The following is a 19720-nucleotide window of genomic DNA, read 5'->3' as shown; positions in this document are numbered from 1 at the left end:
TCAAATCCCGGCAACCACATGGTGCCTTACAACCATCTGTAATGAGATCTGACTTCCTCTTCTGGTGTGTCTGAAGACAGCTACAGTGTACTTGCCTATAATAATAGATAAATCTTAAAGAAAAACAAAAAAAGAAATGGAAGTTAAAATATATGATCATGGTCACCATCATTATTTGGTGTACAGCATTGAACCTAGGGCTTCAAGTGAATTAAAGACTTCTAAGCTAAGCCCAGCCTTCTTTTTTACTTTGCTTCCTGTGCTGCTGTGATAAACACCATGACCAAAATCGACCTGTTGAAGGAAAGGGATTATTTGGTTTATTGTGTATAGTCCATTATGTGGGAAACCAAGGGCAGAAACTCAAGGCAGAAATATGGAGGCATGAACTGAAGCAGAAACCACTGCTTAAGGCTTGCTCCTTGGCTCATGTCCAACTGTGCCTTTCTTATTCAACTTCAGTATACCATTTCTAGGGATGGTACCACCCACAGTAGCCTTAGACTTCCTATATGAACCCATAATCAAAAAAATGCCCCCACAGAGTTGCCTATAGTCTATCTGAGATCGACAATTCTTTAACTGATGTATGTCAAGTTGACAACCAAACTATCTAGGACACATCTACAGTTCTATTAGAAAGAGCTAGTCTCAAACATGATTTCATCATCTCGCTATCCAGTAAGCCTGTGTATTTATCCTAGAACTCTTAGCTCAAATTTCTCTCCCTGCCCTGACTGTTCTAGTCCCTCCGCTTGCAGAGAGCCTCCTTAAACTATGAGATTGGTTCTCTGTGTTGGCAGTCATAGCACATGCCTTTAATCCAAATACTCCTGAGACAGAGGCAGGTGAATCTCTGAGTTTGAGGCCTCTACAGGGCAAGTAAGATGGCCAGGACACAGAGAACCTCTGTTTCAAGAAGAAGGTGGAGGAAGGGAGGGGAGCAGAATGAGAAAGAGGAGAAGGAGAAGAAGGAGATGGAGAAGAGGAGGAAGAAGTAGGAGGAGGAAGGAGGAGAAGAATAAAAAAAGGAGAAAGATTTTTTTTCTTCCATGAGCTTTTTCCTCACCCCCTCCTAATCCAGGTTTTCTGTCTCTGAGTGCCCCAAATTCCTCAGATTCTGTCATACCCTTATGCAAGCAACGACTGGGTGTTGACTGCTAGTCCTGGTGAACAGTCAAGTTGAAGTGGGTCAGGTAGATTTAAAGGTTGCATCAGTGATTGTGGGGGCAAATTCTTAGGACTTAAGGAAGATGCACCAGAGAAAGGTTGATATAACGTGGGTCTTTCTAGCTGTCACAGGCTAGAGTCTGTAGATAACAAGAGAGAAACGGAGTCAGACAACTTGGGTCTGAACCAGGTAGAGCTTTTGGAAGGAGGTTGGAAAATGCAAGACTCCTATCACCGAAATACAGATACTACATGTTCAGGTCCTTTTATCTTGCAGAGAAATTATCTACCCAATCCTCCACGGATATATGGCAAGAGAAAAAAGGTGAGTGCTCACCATGTGATTTTTACACACACAGCATTAACAGATGGTGCCTCAGTTGGGCTGTTATATTTAAAGTCACTTCTTATTTCCTCCTCTACTGCTCTCTTTTCTGATTTTCAACCTGTTTCTTCCCCCATGCTCCTGTTGTGTAGAGCTACATCCTCCTTGAATGCTGACTGCTTCAAGTTGGAGATGTTAGAGTGACATCAGCAAAGACTTCAATAGGCCACATAACCCTGGACTCTGGCTTCATAGCTCACTGAGAATCTGAACTCCAGGCTAGCATATAATTTGTCATTGGCATCATTGTCTAGCTTCTTTGAAGTCTGAATCCCCAAGATGTTTCATCCACTCCGTTTTCTAGAAGGAAGTTCTGATATAACCTGTTCAACAATTACTCTAAAGGCCAGTGTCTCTACCTTCCCCCATATGCTAAGAGCATCTCAGTTTGGATCAAACAAACTAGAAATGTCCAGCCCATGAAACCTTAATTCCTGGGTGCAGTATTTCATAGCAATAAGGGACAGTTGCCTCTTATTTTTTGTCTCTGTAAGAACAGAGTTCCCAGTGAAGCAGACTCCAAGATCCACTTCCATTTTTATAAGTCTCCAGGGCCTCTTCATCTGCTCAGAGGCGCGGACTCTGGAAATGTCCATGTCACAGTCAGCATCACATGCCAGCTTCTCAACTTATGACAGGACTGGTTAAACTTGCCGGTGATGACTGGTTTGTATCAGGAAGTCTTGTATTCCCTTCATAAGCATCATTTCTGTATGATGACATCTGCATTGGGATACCCAGAGTCTCTTCTCCCAAGCAAAGACTTATTTACTTGTCTGTGTGATGCTTAATTACAAAGTATACACAGAATGCCCAAGGACTAGAAGAGAAAATCATAACAAGAGCCCTGACTGATCCTAAGTATTGTCAAAGTCGATGTCTACATTACACAACAACCAATAGGGTGAAGTGGGGGATTCTAGAAGAGTGGGCAGTGGCAGGACCACCTCTCAGGTGAGTATATCCTAGATCATATTTGTCTCTGGCTCTCGGCCCAGGACTGGAGTTAAGAGCTGTGACTCCCTGTATCACAGAGGGAAGGATAAAAAGTCACAACATAGATGTGCCAAAGCAATGTAAATTCTACTGTTGCCTCCTAACACTGCGGCCAGCGTGGCATCCCTTTGAGTTTTGAATAGAGAGGAGGGAGGCTAGCAAGGGGAAGAGTTGAGGCCCTGGGAGTCTTGGTTTCATTTGATTTTCAGGGGGAGCCACATAGGTGATGGGTTTTTCTCTCTGGTGTCACTTGGACTCTAGGACTCTGCGCCTTATGGGTTCTCAAATATGATTGGTACATCTTCAGTCTCATTCTCAGGGCAGCTGCTCTGCAGCCAGGTACTGGTGATCATGGTTGACACATCCCGGGTTGGCAAGTTGAAAGAAAATGGCCTAGAGCCTTGAATGTTCGAGCTAAGTAGAATTATTCATTCAGAAACCAGACCCTACCTCCTCACATGACTTCTCAAAGGCTCCTTGGGGACTAGAGCCAGCAAGGGGACCTTGCTTTAATCCAAATAATAGTTCCATGATCCTCCTTTTTCCTACTAGATGCACAGGTCCATAAAAATAGATATGGTGGTGGGCCTGGGGAGTAGATATTTTAAGAGAAAGACTTGAGGTGGAATGAATTAAACCAGTATTTTTAATCAGTGAATTCAAGAGTGAATATACTCTGTCAACAGTTCCTGGGAAGCCCCTGCAGGTGCAGGAGGCCATGACTTCTACAGGCTTAGGTCAAAGTAAGATTGAGAAACACGTGTGACTGGTCCTTCGTGAGAGATTAGGGGGGCCTTACATGACTACAGTGTCTCCTTTGGTCCCACTGTTTCCTTTCTCCTCTAATTTGTCTAGGTGGGAACTAAACAAGCTCAACACTTGAGCTGTCCCTACCTGAGAGCCTCTAACGAATTAAGCAAATGTTATAGGAAAGATGGTATATGGCTGGAATCCCAGCACATGCAATGTGAAAGCAGAAGGTCAGGAGTTCAAGTTCAGCCTTGGCTATATAGTAAGTCCAAGGCCAGCCTGGGCTAACGTGAGACATATGTCAGAAGTAAGATTAATGCTGGTGATGATAAAAATAAATTAAGCAACTGTCATTTGACTACTTGATTAAATAATCAGATCTTATACTTAATACTGTCTCAAATTTTCTCTTTCAGAAGAGAACACAGAACTCGTTTCCTTCCCCAGCTGACCTTAGTGTAAGTACTGACTCCTAGCTACAATCCCTGAAAGGCCCCAGCCTCCTCCTTGGTGCTTTGCCTGTGACCTGGTTGCCTCTCCCTTAAAGGGACTCAATTGTCAGTTTAGGTATGCTGCTGTGGGTAAAGAGCCATTAATACCAAAACCTGTCCCACAACCAAGGCAGGAGGAACCACTCTGGGTTTTTGGGTCAAAAACATCCTCCTACATGGGTCACCATGGGTTCTCATATCCTCATTTGCTTTCAAGGTGGGAGACCCAATTCTAGATCACTGGGGTCCCTGGGACAGAGCCTGGCAAGCCAGTGGGCCTAGCTGGCTTTGGATGAAGGGTGAAGAGTAAATACAGGAGACACCATTCGCAAAGGGCAGTGTATGGAATCAAAACATCTATCCCATGTACAATTCAGAGGTCTGAACCTCTCCTTGTCCTGCAGAAAGTTGCCTACAGAGTGAGTGGGTTCTCAGAGAAACCCTGGGGCCAGTCTGAAGAGAGCCATGGGATGGGGCATGGCATAGCTGGTAGGAAGCAAAACCATCACACTGAGCAAATCACTGTTTCTCAGTGTCATCTTGGCTGGTGTTTGGGCACAGGCAAACCATCGTAGTACCTAATGCCTGTCTGTTCTCTGCTCGCCTGTATCCGCCCCCTGCTCTCTCTCTCTCTGTTTCCCACATGGTTTGTCTCCTTAGTCATTGTCCATGGGGCTCTGAGAAGTCGTAGGAATACGCGGGCGAGAAACCTTAAATAAACTTAAAAATTGGAGTTCAGAAGTCAAATATTTGGGTGCATTTGGGAAATGAGAGGACAGAAGCAGGTTGGTTTGTGACATATGGAACATGTTATATAAAATGGTAGAGACAAAGAAAAGATCAGGGTACAGAAGGAGGATGCCTGCCTAGGCTTTCAAAGGACGCATTGAGCTGCATCTAGGGAGCTGGAAAGAAGACATGGCTGAACACTAGAGAAGCTGAGGAGATGTGAGACACCATGAAGCTGAGGGCACAGATGGAAACTACAGCTGGGGGGGGTGTGTGACTCTGATCATCTGCACAGACTGTAGCTAAGGATGGAGACCTGAGGAATTCCATCCTTTGCATCTGGAGGAGGAGAAGGACCTGGGAAGGAAAGTGGTCCAGCAGTTAGGTGCTAGAGAAAACCAGCAAGAATGATGCAGAAGGACAGGCTTCTCCTGAAGGCAGAGATGGCCCCGGGCACAGAATGGCTGACCCTCTCACCTTGGCCACCTCTCTTCTCCCTCCCACTCACCCTTAGTCCCCAGTCCTCCAGCCACACTCATGTTTGTCCCTCAGACAATCACAAGAAGGTAGAAAAATTTCCACCAGCCCATGGGCTACATAAGAGGGCTTCCCCTACACCATTTCTTCTTTTTCCTCTTTTCTCCCTTCCTTGAAATTTTTGAGATGGTGTCTTATGTAGGCCAAAATGACCTCAAAATTCACTATGTAGCCAAGGATGGACTTGAACCCCTGATCCTCCTGTCTTGACTTTCCAGTGCTGAGATTCATAGTATGTGCCACCATACCTGAATTGGAATTTTATATGTTCCCAAGAACTACCTCTCATTTCTCAAACAGTCACCATTATTGGACTTGGGACCAGGAATGCATGTGTCCTGTACACATATCATTCTGATACTTTCTGGTTTCTGTGTTAACAGTGATCATAGGAAAACCCCAGCAACATACCAAGGGAGGGTGTGAGGAGCTTATTTGAATACCTTTCTGAATGTCAGGGAAAAGAAATCCACCAATCAAGGACCATGGGTATAATTAGTTAGGGGCTTCCCGTGGAACTAATAAGCCATCCTAAGCCCTCTCATTTATTCATGGTTTGTGTTGTGTGTGTTGTTGTTGTTATTGTTTCAAAGCTTCAAGGTATCTTCAAACTCATGATTCTCTTGTCTTAATCTCCTCAGTAGGGTACCTCAATCCATGTACCCATCCCATTTAGGCCTTCTGACTTTTCTAGTTATTTCGGCAGGATGTAACATTGAGCCTTAATTTTGGTGTTATACCAGGCTTCCCACACACAGCAGCGGTTCTGTTCAGCCATAGTCCACTTCTGCCCCTTGGACACACATGTCTTTGTATGACATACAATGGATGTGTATATTAGTCTCTTTATAATTCCTCTATAAAGTCTATTGGTTTTGATGAGTAGATCTTATTCTATAGTAACAAAGAACAAATAATGTCAAAGTTTAGCTTTTCTAGATGAAAACTAACTTTGACTCCAGGCAGCCTGTATTAGTCTTGGCAAAAAGTTCAACCTCTGTTGACTGGGGGGATTTTTTCCTTTCACAGAACATAGTTCTCTTTTATGCTTGCAGAGAATGAGGGTGTGCTTTGGTCTCTGTCTCAGTGTCCTGTCCTGTTGCTATGATGTAATATCCTGGAAAAAGTACCTTGAAAGAGAAAGCCTGACTCACAATCCTACTTTACAATCCATCCATGCAGAGAAATTCAGGGGGTAGGAACCTAAAACTGGTCATATTATTACCATCATCAAGAGCAGAGAGTAACAAGTTAATGAGTGTATGATCATGCTCACCTCACTTTCTCTGCTCAGACTCCAGGAAGTCACAGTGGGCGGGTCTAACCATAATTACCATAATCTAGAATACACATCTGAAGAGGTTCTTTTCTCAGATGATTCTTGTCTTAGGGCTTTATTGCTGTGAAGAGACACCATGACTAAAGCAACTCTTATAAAGGAAAACTTTTAGTTGGGGTTGGTTTACAGGTTCAGAGGTTTAGTCCATTAGCATCATGGTGGGAAGTATGGCCCCATCCAGACAGACATGGTACAGGCAGCAGAAGAAGTGTATGTGCCATACTGGGTGTAGCTTGAGCATATATAACCTCAAAACCCACTCCCACAGTAAAACACTGCTCCAAAAAGGTCACACCTACTCCAACAAGATCACACCCCCTAATAGAGACACTTCCTTTGAGCCAAGCATTCAAACACATATTTTGTTTATGGAGGGCCATATCTATTCAACTCCCCCCCCCCAATTCTAGATCGAATCAAATACACAAATAAAGTAACCAGTCTAATCTCCAACCCTGAGTGATTGACATGACTATTGTCCTTGGATTTTAGTGACAGTGACTCCATGTCTCACACACCCATTCTCTTGGGCCTTGTCGGATTTTCTACAGGGTTCCAAAAGCCACAGATTTTTTAAAAAATTTGCTTCCTTGAACCCACTTGCCTTGTTGTCAGTACTCATATCCTGCTGTTTCAGAGGCCCTACCCCTAAGCACAGGAGCCATAGTCAAAAATCTCCTCTACAGATTCTTTCTTCAGTTCATGACATGCTCATGGTTTAATTACAGGATGTAGTATTCTCTTAGTTTATTCCATCAATTTAAATACCTAGTACATCACCCTTAGATGAGTCAATATCATCATTATATAGGCAAGAGGACTTAATATTTTATTTCAGAAATTTATGTACATGCTAGGAACATTAGTCAGATTATGTAAAGTCTTGTTTTGTTGCTAGTGGTTTTAGTTAGGGTTTTATTGCTGAGAATACATACCATGACCAGGGAAATTCTTACAAAAAAATTTCATTGAGACTGGCTTACAGTTCAGAGGTTTAGTCCATTATCATCATGGCAGGAAGCATGGCAGCATGCAGGCAGGTATGGGGCTAGAGCAGTAGCTAGTAGTTTTACATCTAGATTGGAAGGCAGCAGGAAGTGGCTGTGAGCCACTAGGCCTGATTTGAACTATCAAGACTTCAAAGTCTGCCCCCAGTGATGGACTTCCTCCAACAAAGACATACCTGTCTCAACAAGGCCACACCTCCTTAATAGTGCTACTCCTTATGTTCCTATGGGGGCCATTTTTATTCAAACCACCACACTAGTATTCTGTGTCAGGATCTTTGGTTTTATAGGGAATATGGTTTGGGATCTGGGGTTCATGCCTCCCTTTTTTGAGACTTCACTGAAGACCACAAAGTCTTGTTTTGCAAATTGGGTTCCACCTTTTTCCTAAATATCCCCGGTAGAAGCATCAGTGTCCTTGTAGACGAATGCAGAGGTCACCTCTGTGGTGGCTGGCGAGTCTCACCATCTCCTAATGATGATGTTCTATTTTCTAGAATCAGAACTCAGATGAATGTGAGGTGTGTCGGGACGGAGGAACACTCTTCTGCTGTGATACCTGTTCCAGAGCCTTCCATGAAGAGTGTCATATCCCAACAGTGGAAACTGAGATGTGAGTGGGATGTAATCCTTTCTGTCTCCTAGATACCCTTGCCTTGTCATATATATCATCATTGTGGAGTGGTCGCTTGGGTCTTAAGGTGGGCATCACAAGGTCTCTTGACAGATACCAATCAGGAAGACCCAGAGAGCTGTTTCAAGATGCTGTCATTAAAAGGTTAATGTTTGCCTTGTTAGGGAGCCTTCTCTCCTGGTATAAAGGCTGGGCCTTTTGTCTATATATCGCTACTGCCTTTTCTCAGAGTTGTGCACCAAAACCTTTTGTCCAAAAGATTGGGGATAGACTACACTAATTACTTTTGTTTTCTATGTACTTGTGAAAGAAAAGAAAGCATGACTGACCACTTCCCACATTTCACCACACTGCAATGGACTCTTAGATGTTCAAGATTCCCAGAATTTTTTTGAAGACCATTCTACTGTGCTCAGACCTGATAGCCCAGTCTCCTTGTGCTCCCAGCAACCTCTGTCAGGAAATGGAGACTCACCACTCATCACAAAGCCCACTTTCCAAGGACTAGCTCCTGCCATGACCCTGACTGGAGGCTGGCCACCTAAGATCCTAAGTGGGGTCCTACAGAGTCTGAGAATGCTTGCCCCAGATGAGACTGTCAGCCATTTGAAAGCATAAAGGCAGGCGTAGGAAGAGTGGCTGTTTTCAACGGTCTTGTCCTGTGCTCACTTCGTGTCTAACCTTTCAGGACACCATGGAGTTGCATCTTCTGTAGGATGCAGTCCTTAGGAAGTCAACAGAGTCTTTCAGAATCTGAGATACTGAAGAGGGAGATGATGCCCCAGGAACAGTTGGTGAGTCACTGTGAACCCCATATTTTCTCCTTTTCCTTGGATGAGGACAGACAGGCTTGGAGCCAGAAGAATAGCATCTAAAGAGAGCCTTCTCTCTCAAGTCGTACTCCATCATACTGCTGTCACAGTCTAACCTCTTGGTATAAAAACACAGCCATACAAGTTTATAACCAAGAGGCACTCATGTTGGGCAAATTTGCAGATGGGTTTGTTTGAGCGGTGCCTTCCAATTGAGTACGTGTATAGCCTCTGCCTTTCCAAGTCACTTTGACAGAGTCCCTTTTTCTTGCAGAAGTGTGAGTATGTTCTCTTGAGAGTCTATTGCTGTTCTGAGAGCTCCTTTTTTTCCAAGATGCCATATTATTATTATGTAAGTAATGGTGGTGAACCCCTGGTCACTGGCTTCCATGATGTCTCATGACTGAGAGGGCCATTTGTGGGATTGTGATCTTAATCCCTGAGGAGCACAGGCTCTGTTGTTTCTGTGGTGTTTCTGGGACCCTGTGGAAGGCGAATGCTGAGCTGTGGCACTCACTCTCCTATGGCTACTTCCCTCACCAGTTTAGAGAGATTACTGTGGGTGTGCAAGAGCCTATGTGGCTGGACATAATCAAGAAAAAGCTGAGTGACCAGGCTTACTTCCAAGTAAAAGACTTTGTGCAAGACATGAGGCTCATCTTCCGGAATCACAGAATCACGTTCAAGGTCAGCATCCCTCTCTTCCTGCATCTCATCTTCAGGGTTACTCTGCACCCATCTTCTGCTTACTGGAAAGTTTAGTTTTATACATCTTCCTGTAATAAGGATCAGCAAACAAGAGATCTGAGAGTGCCAGACACAGAGGTACAAGACTGGGATGATAGCATTCAAAAGGCTGATGGAGGAGGAGTATCTTGTGTTCAAAGACTGCCTGGTTTAAGACCTGATCTCAAAAAAGAAAATCAAAATCTGGAAGTGAATTTACTTTTTAGTGTAGGATCTAGAATGTGTCTCACTAACAGGAAGGTTCCCAGCATGAGAGAGCTAACTTCGTTCCTGGTCTATAAGGCTAGTGGGCCACACAGAGGAAAATTAAGCCAACACACACACACACACACACACACACACACACACACACGAGAATAATTTTAAAAATATTTATATGTAAAATGTGGGCATAGTGGCACAGGATTTCAATCCCAGCAGGTGGGAGGCAGGGGTAGGCAAATCTCTGAGTCTGAGGGTAGCCCAGTCTACAGAGCAAGTTGAAGGACAGCCAGGGCTACACAGAGGAATCCTGTCTGGAAAAAAAAAGTGTGTGTGTGTGTGTGTGTGTATGTGTGTGCATGTGAGTATAGATGTCTGTGGAGTCCAGAGGTATCAGTACAATGAATTGAATTGGGTCTTTTGCAAGAGTACTGTATGCTCTTAACCACCGCTCTATCTCTCTAGACCCTAGCTTAAATCTTTGTGTGTATGTATAGATATATGTGATGTGTATGTACTCATGAGTGTGTGCATGTTTATGTGTGAGTTCAGATGTGTGTGTGTATGTGCGTGTGTGTATCATAATATACATGGGAATCAAGGTAGAGGGCAACACTGTGTTGTTTTTTACATTTAAGCTTCTTTGAGACAAAGCAATGTCGACCCTAGTGGAGTGCTAGGATTACAGTGCTACTGTGTGCAGCTTTCCATAGGCTTTGGGGATCTGAACTCTCACTTGTTCAGGTCCTCTCACTTGTGTGGCAAATACTGACCCACTGAGTCACCTCCCCAGTCTGAGATTGTTTCTTACTTCCCCTAAGCAGGAATCTCAGAAATACCAAATTCTAAAGTCCTTTACCTGTGAATGAACCACGCAGCTAACAGGGTCCCTCAGAGAAGAGAAGTACCAGAAGGAGGAGGTGTTTCTGTCACTGATAATGAGCATCATCATTCTCGTCTGCATTCTTTTTTTTTTTTCTAGGACCCTAAGTTTGGTGAAATGGGACTTAGACTGGAGTCCAAGTTTGAGAAGAGTTTCAAGGAAGTGTTTGCTATTCAGGAAGCAAATGAAAAGAGTTGACAAAAATCAGAGATGTGGCCAGTGTCCTGGGACAATCTTCACATTTGGCCATGTCTGCCCACCTGCAGCAGCAATGAGTGGTCTTTACAGACTCCATCATTCCCAGACGATTGCTCTGAGTCACATGGAGACAGAGAGTTACAACTGCTGGCCTGGGGGTCTAAACCCTGTCTCCCCATGAAATCAAGAGTATGGTACATTGCTGCTCTCTGCTCTCCAAGGGTCTAGGCTGGAGCCTGACTCCAACTGGCTTGGTTTCGCACCACACCTCACATACATATCTTGCTTGTCTCCTGCTCTCCCGAGAGCAATCCACAATAAATCATGAGCTTCCAAAACTTCAAACTATGTGGTGCCTCATTCCTGCAGTACTAGTCCTTGAGAGGCTGAGGCAGGAGGATAGCTACATCTGTGATGCCAGCTTGGGCTACATAGTGACTCTCAGCTACCCTGGCTTTTAAAGGTCTCATTTCTGAAAAAACAAACAACCAAGCCAAAAACAAAAAAAATAAACAAACAAAAACCACTCACCAAGTAAGACAAAAAAAGGTCTCAACTCAGGATCTTTGTCTAAAAGAATCACTGTAAGATAATGTCCCAGAGGCAAAGCCTCAGTGTGGGGTTCTAAAGTTGGATCAAGCAAAGGTGATTGGCGGGGTATCCATAGGTCGTCAGGTGTTAAACCTGCACTGAGACCAAACTTTACCCTGTAGAAAGCATTACAGCCTATGTGAGCTGCGCACAAAGTGGCATATTTCCTAGTGGATGGAGAGAAGGTCACTGCAAGAATGATGGGGTCTGGTGGCACTTGCTACATTGCACTAATAGATAGATGTGAGTTACTTAGATCTAGTCATACCAAGTAAGCATGTTGGAAGAGTCACTTATACCCGCAGCCATAAGTCAGACAGCAGCAAAGGCATGTGCCGGACCCTTGTGTTCAGAAAGACAGAAGTCCAGCGAAGACGGCATTCTAGGTTCAGGAAGTGTCTTGTGCCAATGTCAGGATCCTGAGACTCAGATTGGGGCCATGAAACTGACATGTGTGAGGAATTTGAACCTGTGTCCCTGAACCTATTTGTCGTTGAGAAAATCCCTTTACTCTTTCTTGGAAGAAAAAGACATCTGTGTCCCCCATCTTGCTTGAATGAAGACTATATAGGAGCCTCCCAGATTGGATCAGTGGACAAACCAAAGATAGGGCTGGAAGCCATGTATGAGGGGCCTTGGATTAAAGAAGTGACAAGCCCAGCCTACGGGAGATAATAGGAGATTGTGCTTGGGTTTAGATATTTGATAAAGAAAGCTGGAAAACTAAGATGACTGACAGTTATCAATGATTAAAAAAACATTTTATTGATTCTTGGTGATTTTCCCATCATGCACTAGAATCCCAACCATCTTTCAGTCCCTTCCTTTCGCCCTGCATCCTTGCAACTTCCCTCCCCAAAGAAAACATAAACAATGAAAAAAAGAAAAGAATAAAAATGATCTTGCCATGAAAGCTACAGTGTGTCACAGTGTGTCACACAGTAAACTTGTTATCCAAACACCTCTTCCTGCAAATGTTCATTGCAATGAGTCATCGGTCTGATTTGAAGCTTCTGGCTTCTGTTCCACCATCAATACTGGATCCTTATTGGGACACATCTCAGATATTTTGTTTTTGCCTTGTGTCATGGAGATCCTACAACTTGGGATGAGCAGAACTGGTCTCTTCACATGCTCCAGGATTTTGTAGCTGGGTTGTGATGAGGTGGGTCAGGTAAAGTCCTGTATCTGGGCTTGTGTAGTAGCTTAGTTGGTCAGCCTGCCAGTTCTTCTATCCCCATGAGTTATCAACACTTCAGTGTTCTTCTGTGCTGTAGAAGCTAATCAATCTTGTCATGGCCAAGGTTCATGAATCTAGGCTGTCCCCTGGCAGCTCCTATATGTTCCTCATATCTCCAGTACACATTGATGAAGTGTTGCTTCATTAATGGAACCATGATCACAGACTCCGGGTTACAAATCTAACAAAAGTGGTAAGATGACTCTACTCTCTAGTACTGGAAAATGGGTCCACGAGATGACCGTGTTCCTCAGGGCCACTCAGAGACATGAAATTAATGAGGTGATCAGAAACACACTGCTGGGGTCATGAACATCCTGGATCGGATCAGCACTAGCTTCTCTCTGAAGGATGGAATAATGGTGGGACTATGTCCCAATTCCTATTTCCATAGTAGCAATAGAAAGATTAGGTTGCACATCACCAGAATCATTCAACTGTTGCAGCCAGATAAAGTGATTTCCATAGAGAGACAGGTAGAGACCTGTTCTGTAGGTGTCTGTGGAGACAGCTAATAGGCTGTTCCTAGCTAATGTTATTGTAGTCAGGAAAGCACATAAGAATACTGCTTCATACATATCATCAAAAGATGTTAGAAACATTGGCTATCCCAATAAAAGCCAGTTTCCAATTTGATACATTTCCCAGTGGGACTAAGAACCCATCATTCCCAGCAGAATGAACCTTACAAATATATGTGCAGTGTTTCTCAGATCTTCCCCTTTAGGGATCTGTGCACATCTATCTATTCACTTTGGATCATGCCTGGAAAAGAAATGTAAGGCTCTTTCATGGGATGTTGGATACAGCATCTGAGATGATGCTGATATTTGGGAACATAAAGTTCATCACTGTCTCCTGTTAAAAGAAGCTATATAGAGATCAGGTCATGTCCCTGTCACAGTGAGTCTTCTGGACCTCCAGAGCCACCCAGCAGCCAGGCAGCAAAATGAATAATCAGGGAGGAGCAGCAGTTAGTTGGGATGGCTTCTTTAACTATGAAATGACCAATGTTATCTTAGAAAGACCAAGCAGAAGGAAGCAGATATTAAATTTTTCAGTGGACAAATAGTGGAAAGCAGTATCCCAGCACAATCCAGGCAATGACGGGGCAATGTTGCTTACAAAGATTGGAAGGTTGCAAGGTAGGTTCTCCCCATTGCATCTCCATTCAGTTCAGCAGTCTGCAGCCTGCAAAACCTAGGCCCTTCATGGCAGCTAGTGGAAGCTAGAAAGTTACCCAATCAGGAGCATCCTTGTCAGGAGCCATAATGGGACAAGCTAATAACTAGCAGGTGATCATCCTGAATGGCCTGCTTCAGATTATTATATAAACTGCGTCAGGTGCGTCCTTATTAAGCAAGGCTCTAAGGGACTTAATTTAGGAAGGATTCCTGCTATTAATATGATTTTCTTGTTATTATTAAATATATAATAATCACTAAGAAATAGCCCATCCCGTTGGAGAGGATCTCTGTAGATCCATGAAGTTGGATAGTGATGCTATATAGATACATAGATGACTTAAGTCTTTATGATGATCCTATAAGAATGCCTAAAATTATATCAGTGATTATTAAGCTTATTTATAGTGGGACTGCTATTAGGTCCTTTTCTGATAGTCAAAACTGCAATGAGAACTCTGTCAGTCTCCTAAGTGTCACCAGTTAATTGCTCTTAGATAGTAACCATGCTTTCTCCTACTCAGAGATCATTCCAAGAGGTTGTAAAACAATTAACCAAAGGTCATAAAAAAGGAAGTAAGAATTTATTATAGGTGCTAGGACAGAAGATAAAATATTGACTGGGTTTATCTATACAAAACTTCACTAATAACTTAGTTACAGTTTCAAACCTGTGGTGTGGAGACAGGTGATGGATATTTAGCTAGATAATTACTCCTAATGGATATGCATGTAAACATTCTCTGTTGTAAACTTCTATTTCAATTTATGATTTGATTTTTTGTATGAACTTGTGATGTACTTTGTAACATGTGATCATATATTCTGAAATATGTTTAAGTGCCGAGGACAAAGAGATCAGCGGGAACTGAGGTGAGAAGAAGAATGAAGCCGAGAAGAACTGAGCTGAGAGAAGAAAGAATGGAACGGAGGAGTTTTTAGACAGAACTTGACTCAAGAAGAACTTAGTGGTATAGGCATAGCTTTCAGAGAAAAGGCATTTAGAGTAAGAGCATCACTGTGACTTCAGAGCAGGAGGAGAGAACAAGATTAGAAGGAGAATGCAGAGTGGAATGACTTAGAAACTATAGGTAACATTAAAAAAAAATCCTAAGAGAGCAGTGTGCAGAATGCAGAGGGAAAGATTAAAAAGGAAGCCTCTGCAGAGAGTGGAAGGAGCAGGCAGGCTTCTCCTTACCATGGGATGGAACATGGTAAGAACAAGGCAGGCTTAATCTTATTAAAAGGAACAAAGCTTTTTTCTTACAAGCATGGGTTTAATTCATTTAGCATTAAAAGGGTGGAAGCCTTTTCTTTCTCTGTGCAATGAAGATTGGAGCTCATTTTTCATCCAGAATAAATGAGTTCTTTCTGCACCGGTGCTTGGTCTTTTGCTCCAGATGCATATGTAAGTATGGATGTGTGTGTAATTATGCAACTGTGAGAGTGTATGTATATGTGTGTACGCGTGTGCGTGTGCGTGTGTAAGTATGTAATTGTGAGAATGCATGCAAGCTGGGCCCAACTGGATTTGAATGGAAATTTATAAATGAGCACGCATGAAGCTGTATATGAACTTCTGAGAGATTATGCATATTCACTTATGTAAATGTTTTTCCTTCTGCGAGTGTTATTCTCTTCTCCTGATTCAATAGAAGTTTATTGCTCCACTTCCCCACAGCCCAACAAGCAAGAGGTATCTGGACAATAGGGAAAAGGCTCTAGCAACTAATCCTAATCTCCTGCTGTTTTAGGATGAGGTGCTAAGTGACTGCAACTGCTGTCTCTGGCCTCAGAGGAACACAGAAGGCAGCCTAACCACAGTAGCATAGTAACTTAGATAGGTAAACTTTTTATTATACAGCAACCCTAAATATCTTGTAAGACAAAGTCTTACCCCAGAATTTCATAAGACCAAGTCTTAGCAACCGCCACACTCTTCCTGCTCTGCTGCCTCAAGAAGAACCAACAAGAAAGAACCCCATGCCGGGGCTGGCCCCTGGCAGATCTCTAATCAGAGTTGTACTAGATGAACTGTTTCCTTGCTTTGTATGTATGGGTGTCTGGCCCTCATAAATGCCTGTGCATTACATTTGTGCCTGGTGCCTGTGGTTGGAGGCCAGACAAGAGCGTTGGATCCCAGAAGTAGAGTTACAGATAGATGTGAGCCCCAAGGCGAGTGCTGAGAATTGAACGCAGGTCCTTTAGAAGAGCAGCCAGTATTCTCAACATCTAAGCCATCTCTCCTGTCCGCATGTGGGCTATCTTTAGTATAGCCCCTAGAAAGTGATGTACAGCTATTAACATGGAAAATCTGCCAGAAGGTGGTAAGTTAAATAGAATTGTTAGATGCATGGATTGGACAACAGTGTACACATATAATCTTACCTTAGTGCAAAGTGAATTCTCCTTTTGTTTGTTGAAATATAGCCTGCCTGCTAGGCATGGTGGTATACTCTTGTAATCCCAGTACCCAGGAAGAATTGTAGGTGGATCTCTGAGTTCAAGGCCAGTGTGGTCTATACATACAAAGTTCCAGGATAGACGGGAGATACATAATAATGGGTCTCTCTCTCTCTCTCTCTCTCTCTCTCTCTCTCTCTCTCTTCTTCCTCCTCCTCTTCCTCCTCTTCTTCTTCCTTCACTCTCTTTTTCTCCCCTTCCCTCTGTCTGTCTCTTCTTCCCTTCCTCCCTCCATCTCATAAACACACATAAACACACACAGAGACAGAGAGAGAGAGAGAGAGAGAGAGAGAGAGAGAGAGAGAGAGAGCTTCGCTGTATTATATACATTATTATAGCACTCTGTATAGGTACCTGCATGTTTCTTGAATCACAAGTTCTCTTAAGTATTTTGAGTACCTTGGTACGTCATAGGCTCTCCAGGTGTTAAAAGGTACACCTTACAAGGATTCAGATGTCTGGTATATAGGTAACTGTGCAAGGATACACCAGTCTTTCTCTTTCTCCACCCTATTGGTCACCCATGAGAAATGAAGGAGACTAAAGCTGTCAGTCATCTTTCCTGAACTCATGAGTACAGGTGTTTGCTGTGAGGTTGCAGAGCACAGCAGTGCTCTTACTCTGAAGATTGTGAGGTCCTTGGAGCTGCTGGAGGGTCTCCCTGTCCGGAGTTGAAAGGTCAATGACTCTTTTGTACTGACCCTTAGCCTGAATTTCCCATGATCACTTGTCAGGGCATCAGGTGCACTGTGGCTATACACTTTCCATCAGAAGGAGAGGAGACAGGATTGTAGTTCAGTGGGTCGAACAATCCTTTCAAAGGAGCTGCATGTCAAACATCCTGAATACCAGATATATACATTATGATGAACAGATTTATAACAGTAGCAAAACTACAGTTATGAAGGAGCAATGGCATAATTTTATGGGTCACGGTCATCACATGAGGAGCTGTATTAAAGGGTCACAGCATTAGGAGGGCCCAGCACCACTGCTCTAGTTGTTTGCATGGAATGCACAGCTGTGGAGACGGCCCTGTGCAGCTTGCCAATACTCTGGAATGCAAGAACCATTAGTTCAAGCTCTGTTGTGGGCTTGGATGGCCACCATTTCTTACCTAGTCGTGTGCTGAGGAGGAGGCAGAAGGCACAGGGAAGCATGTGGCCTGAATCACTTGGAAAGTAAAGACTACTTAACAGGTGTCTGAAACAAAAACCGGATCTGATGCTATACCTCCATCTCCTTCAGCAAAGAAAAGGAATTCTCAGGCTTCTTTGAACATCTCCTACATCGTTCCTGTCAAGATGGCCGCTACTAACTCCAACAGAATGTGTAGAGTGCCCATGCCTTTTCCACAGGTGTGTCATGTACTTTGCTGAACTTTTCCTGTGAGCAGGAAAGCACAGGGCTGTGTGGTCCTGAGCTGTGTCTCTCTCCTCAAGGGCGTGCTTCAGGGCTGTGCTCATCAGTAAGGGCCATGTCACCCCTGAGTGGGCAGAAAGCTCAGAGGGCTTGGTCTGGGTCCTCTCAGGCCTCCAGAGCCAAGCTGGCTATGGGAGGGACCAGGACTCCTTTGCTGCCATTTGGTGAGGAATAGAGAAACTTGTCTTAACTGTGGGTGAAGAAGCTCCTGCCCACACACTGTTACTCAGGTGGGGACTTTGGAAGCAAAGAACCTAAACAACCCCAGGCTTCTACAAAAGGAAGAACTCAGACAGGAATTGGGAGAGAAGACAAATATTTGGAGGTAGCTAGTCCAGAATTAACTTCCTGATTCCCTTTGCATGAACTTGAAAGCAAACACAGTCCTGTTTAGGGCAGAAAAAAACTTTGGCAGGAGGCTTGCTGGTGGAGATAGTCATGGAAAAACAAACAAACAAAACACAAAACAACAAGGGTCTGGAGAGTGAAGAGGAAATCTCGAAGAGGAGAAAGCCCAGGGCTTGTCTGATGTTCAGGTGAACAGAACCCTGTCTGAACTGAAATCTGAGCCTTGCTCTTCATGTACAGATTGTTTGCAATCAGAGAATTGCAATCACCTGTACCCTCTGCTGCAACAAAAGCCTAAATTCTGCCTTAAGCAGGAGTTGGTCGGTAACAGCCACCCCAATCACTTGACCAACAATGGGCCCTCAGAACCCAAGAACATTTATCCTGCCAAGTGCCTTCCAAACCATCTGTCCCATGATGCTTCTGTTCATATCTTCAGTCTTCCATCTGACATGTAACCTCTTCCAGGATTGCCTGAAAATTGAAGTTTCCCCTCCTGAAACCTTCCTTGCTTCCTTCTAGTTTCAAAGCCATGGTATATGGTTTTCTGAAGGCTGATGGCCAAAGCTATGCTTTGATAAGGTAAGTTTTAATTACCTTATCAAAGAGATCTGTGAAACAAGACACGTTTTCAATTCCCTACACAGGTTTGTTTGACCCAACTACATGGGATGTACATGTTCACATGTAGGCAGGAGGTACATATGTGGGAAATATGTCAAGATGTATGCTTGCCTGCTTGGATGTAGGCAAGAATTATATCAGGAAAAATATTTTCTCCTGATTGGACATGTTTGAAAATATGATGGTCTTATGGGGCTGCCCCTTTAAATCTGTGAAATGCGACTCCTTGCTGTTTTTTTTTGTGAACCCAGGAATATACCTTGCCTGAGTGCATCATTTTGGCCAGTATCAGAGCTTGTTTCTGCCAGTTTGGTTCAAAATTATGTTATTCATCTTATTCTCACCCAGGTGGATTAACACAATGGCAGAATACTCTAGAATTCTATATCCAAAATTCTTCCAGTATTGTAAATGGAAACTAGGGTGTGGGGTGTTCAGGGAAGGGGAGACCCTGTCATAGCATTCTTCTGGAGCTGCTTTGGGGTAAGTAGGTAGAGAAACATTCTGTTCCCTGTACCCCTCACCTCCCAGGAGTTACACTTGACTGAGGATCTTGGCCTTAAGGTCTCAGGAGTGCCGCTCAGACACAGGACGATATAGTGATAGTTCTGCTCTCTCTGTGTCTCCTCTGGGTCTCCAAGAAGGGACTGAATAAGCAACATATAGGTGTTGATTTGCATGGACACATTAGCTTTGAGATGCTTTTGCAAAGTCTCATTATTTAGAGTCCTATAAAACCATCTAAAACATTTAATTCCTGATCAAAGTAGAATTGGAGACATGGCTAAAATGTGGGGCACAAAAAGGACCCCAGAAATCTTACCTCAGGCATTTGCCTCAGGCTGCTCCTGTCAGTCAGACCCACTCCAGCTCCACACCAGCCCATCTCTGTGCATGTGAACCCAGGGATGAGAAACAGCCAATGTCTGTGCAGGCGAGCAGACTGCTGAGACCTCAGGACAGATGCTC

General features: G+C 43.7%; 1 protein-coding gene across 1 annotated transcript in view; it reads left to right on the top strand.

Moving 5' to 3' along the window:
* Positions 1 to 11224, top strand: part of LOC127693073 (nuclear body protein SP140-like protein) — a 38584-nt gene extending 27360 nt beyond the window's left edge. Inside the window, exons 13-19 of the mRNA XM_052193792.1 lie at positions 1448 to 1495; positions 3718 to 3759; positions 7902 to 8017; positions 8727 to 8832; positions 9125 to 9202; positions 9394 to 9537; positions 10781 to 11224. Of these exons, the coding sequence (XP_052049752.1) occupies positions 1448 to 1495; positions 3718 to 3759; positions 7902 to 8017; positions 8727 to 8832; positions 9125 to 9202; positions 9394 to 9537; positions 10781 to 10879 (633 nt within the window). The 3' untranslated portion in view covers positions 10880 to 11224. The remainder of the gene's footprint in view (positions 1 to 1447; positions 1496 to 3717; positions 3760 to 7901; positions 8018 to 8726; positions 8833 to 9124; positions 9203 to 9393; positions 9538 to 10780) is intronic.
* Positions 11225 to 19720: the final 8496 nt, after the last annotated feature.

The sequence above is a fragment of the Apodemus sylvaticus genome, chromosome 9 (genome assembly GCF_947179515.1).
Source record: "Apodemus sylvaticus chromosome 9, mApoSyl1.1, whole genome shotgun sequence".
NCBI classification, from domain to species: domain Eukaryota; kingdom Metazoa; phylum Chordata; class Mammalia; order Rodentia; family Muridae; genus Apodemus; species Apodemus sylvaticus.
This window is presented reverse-complemented; position numbering and strand designations above follow the sequence as displayed.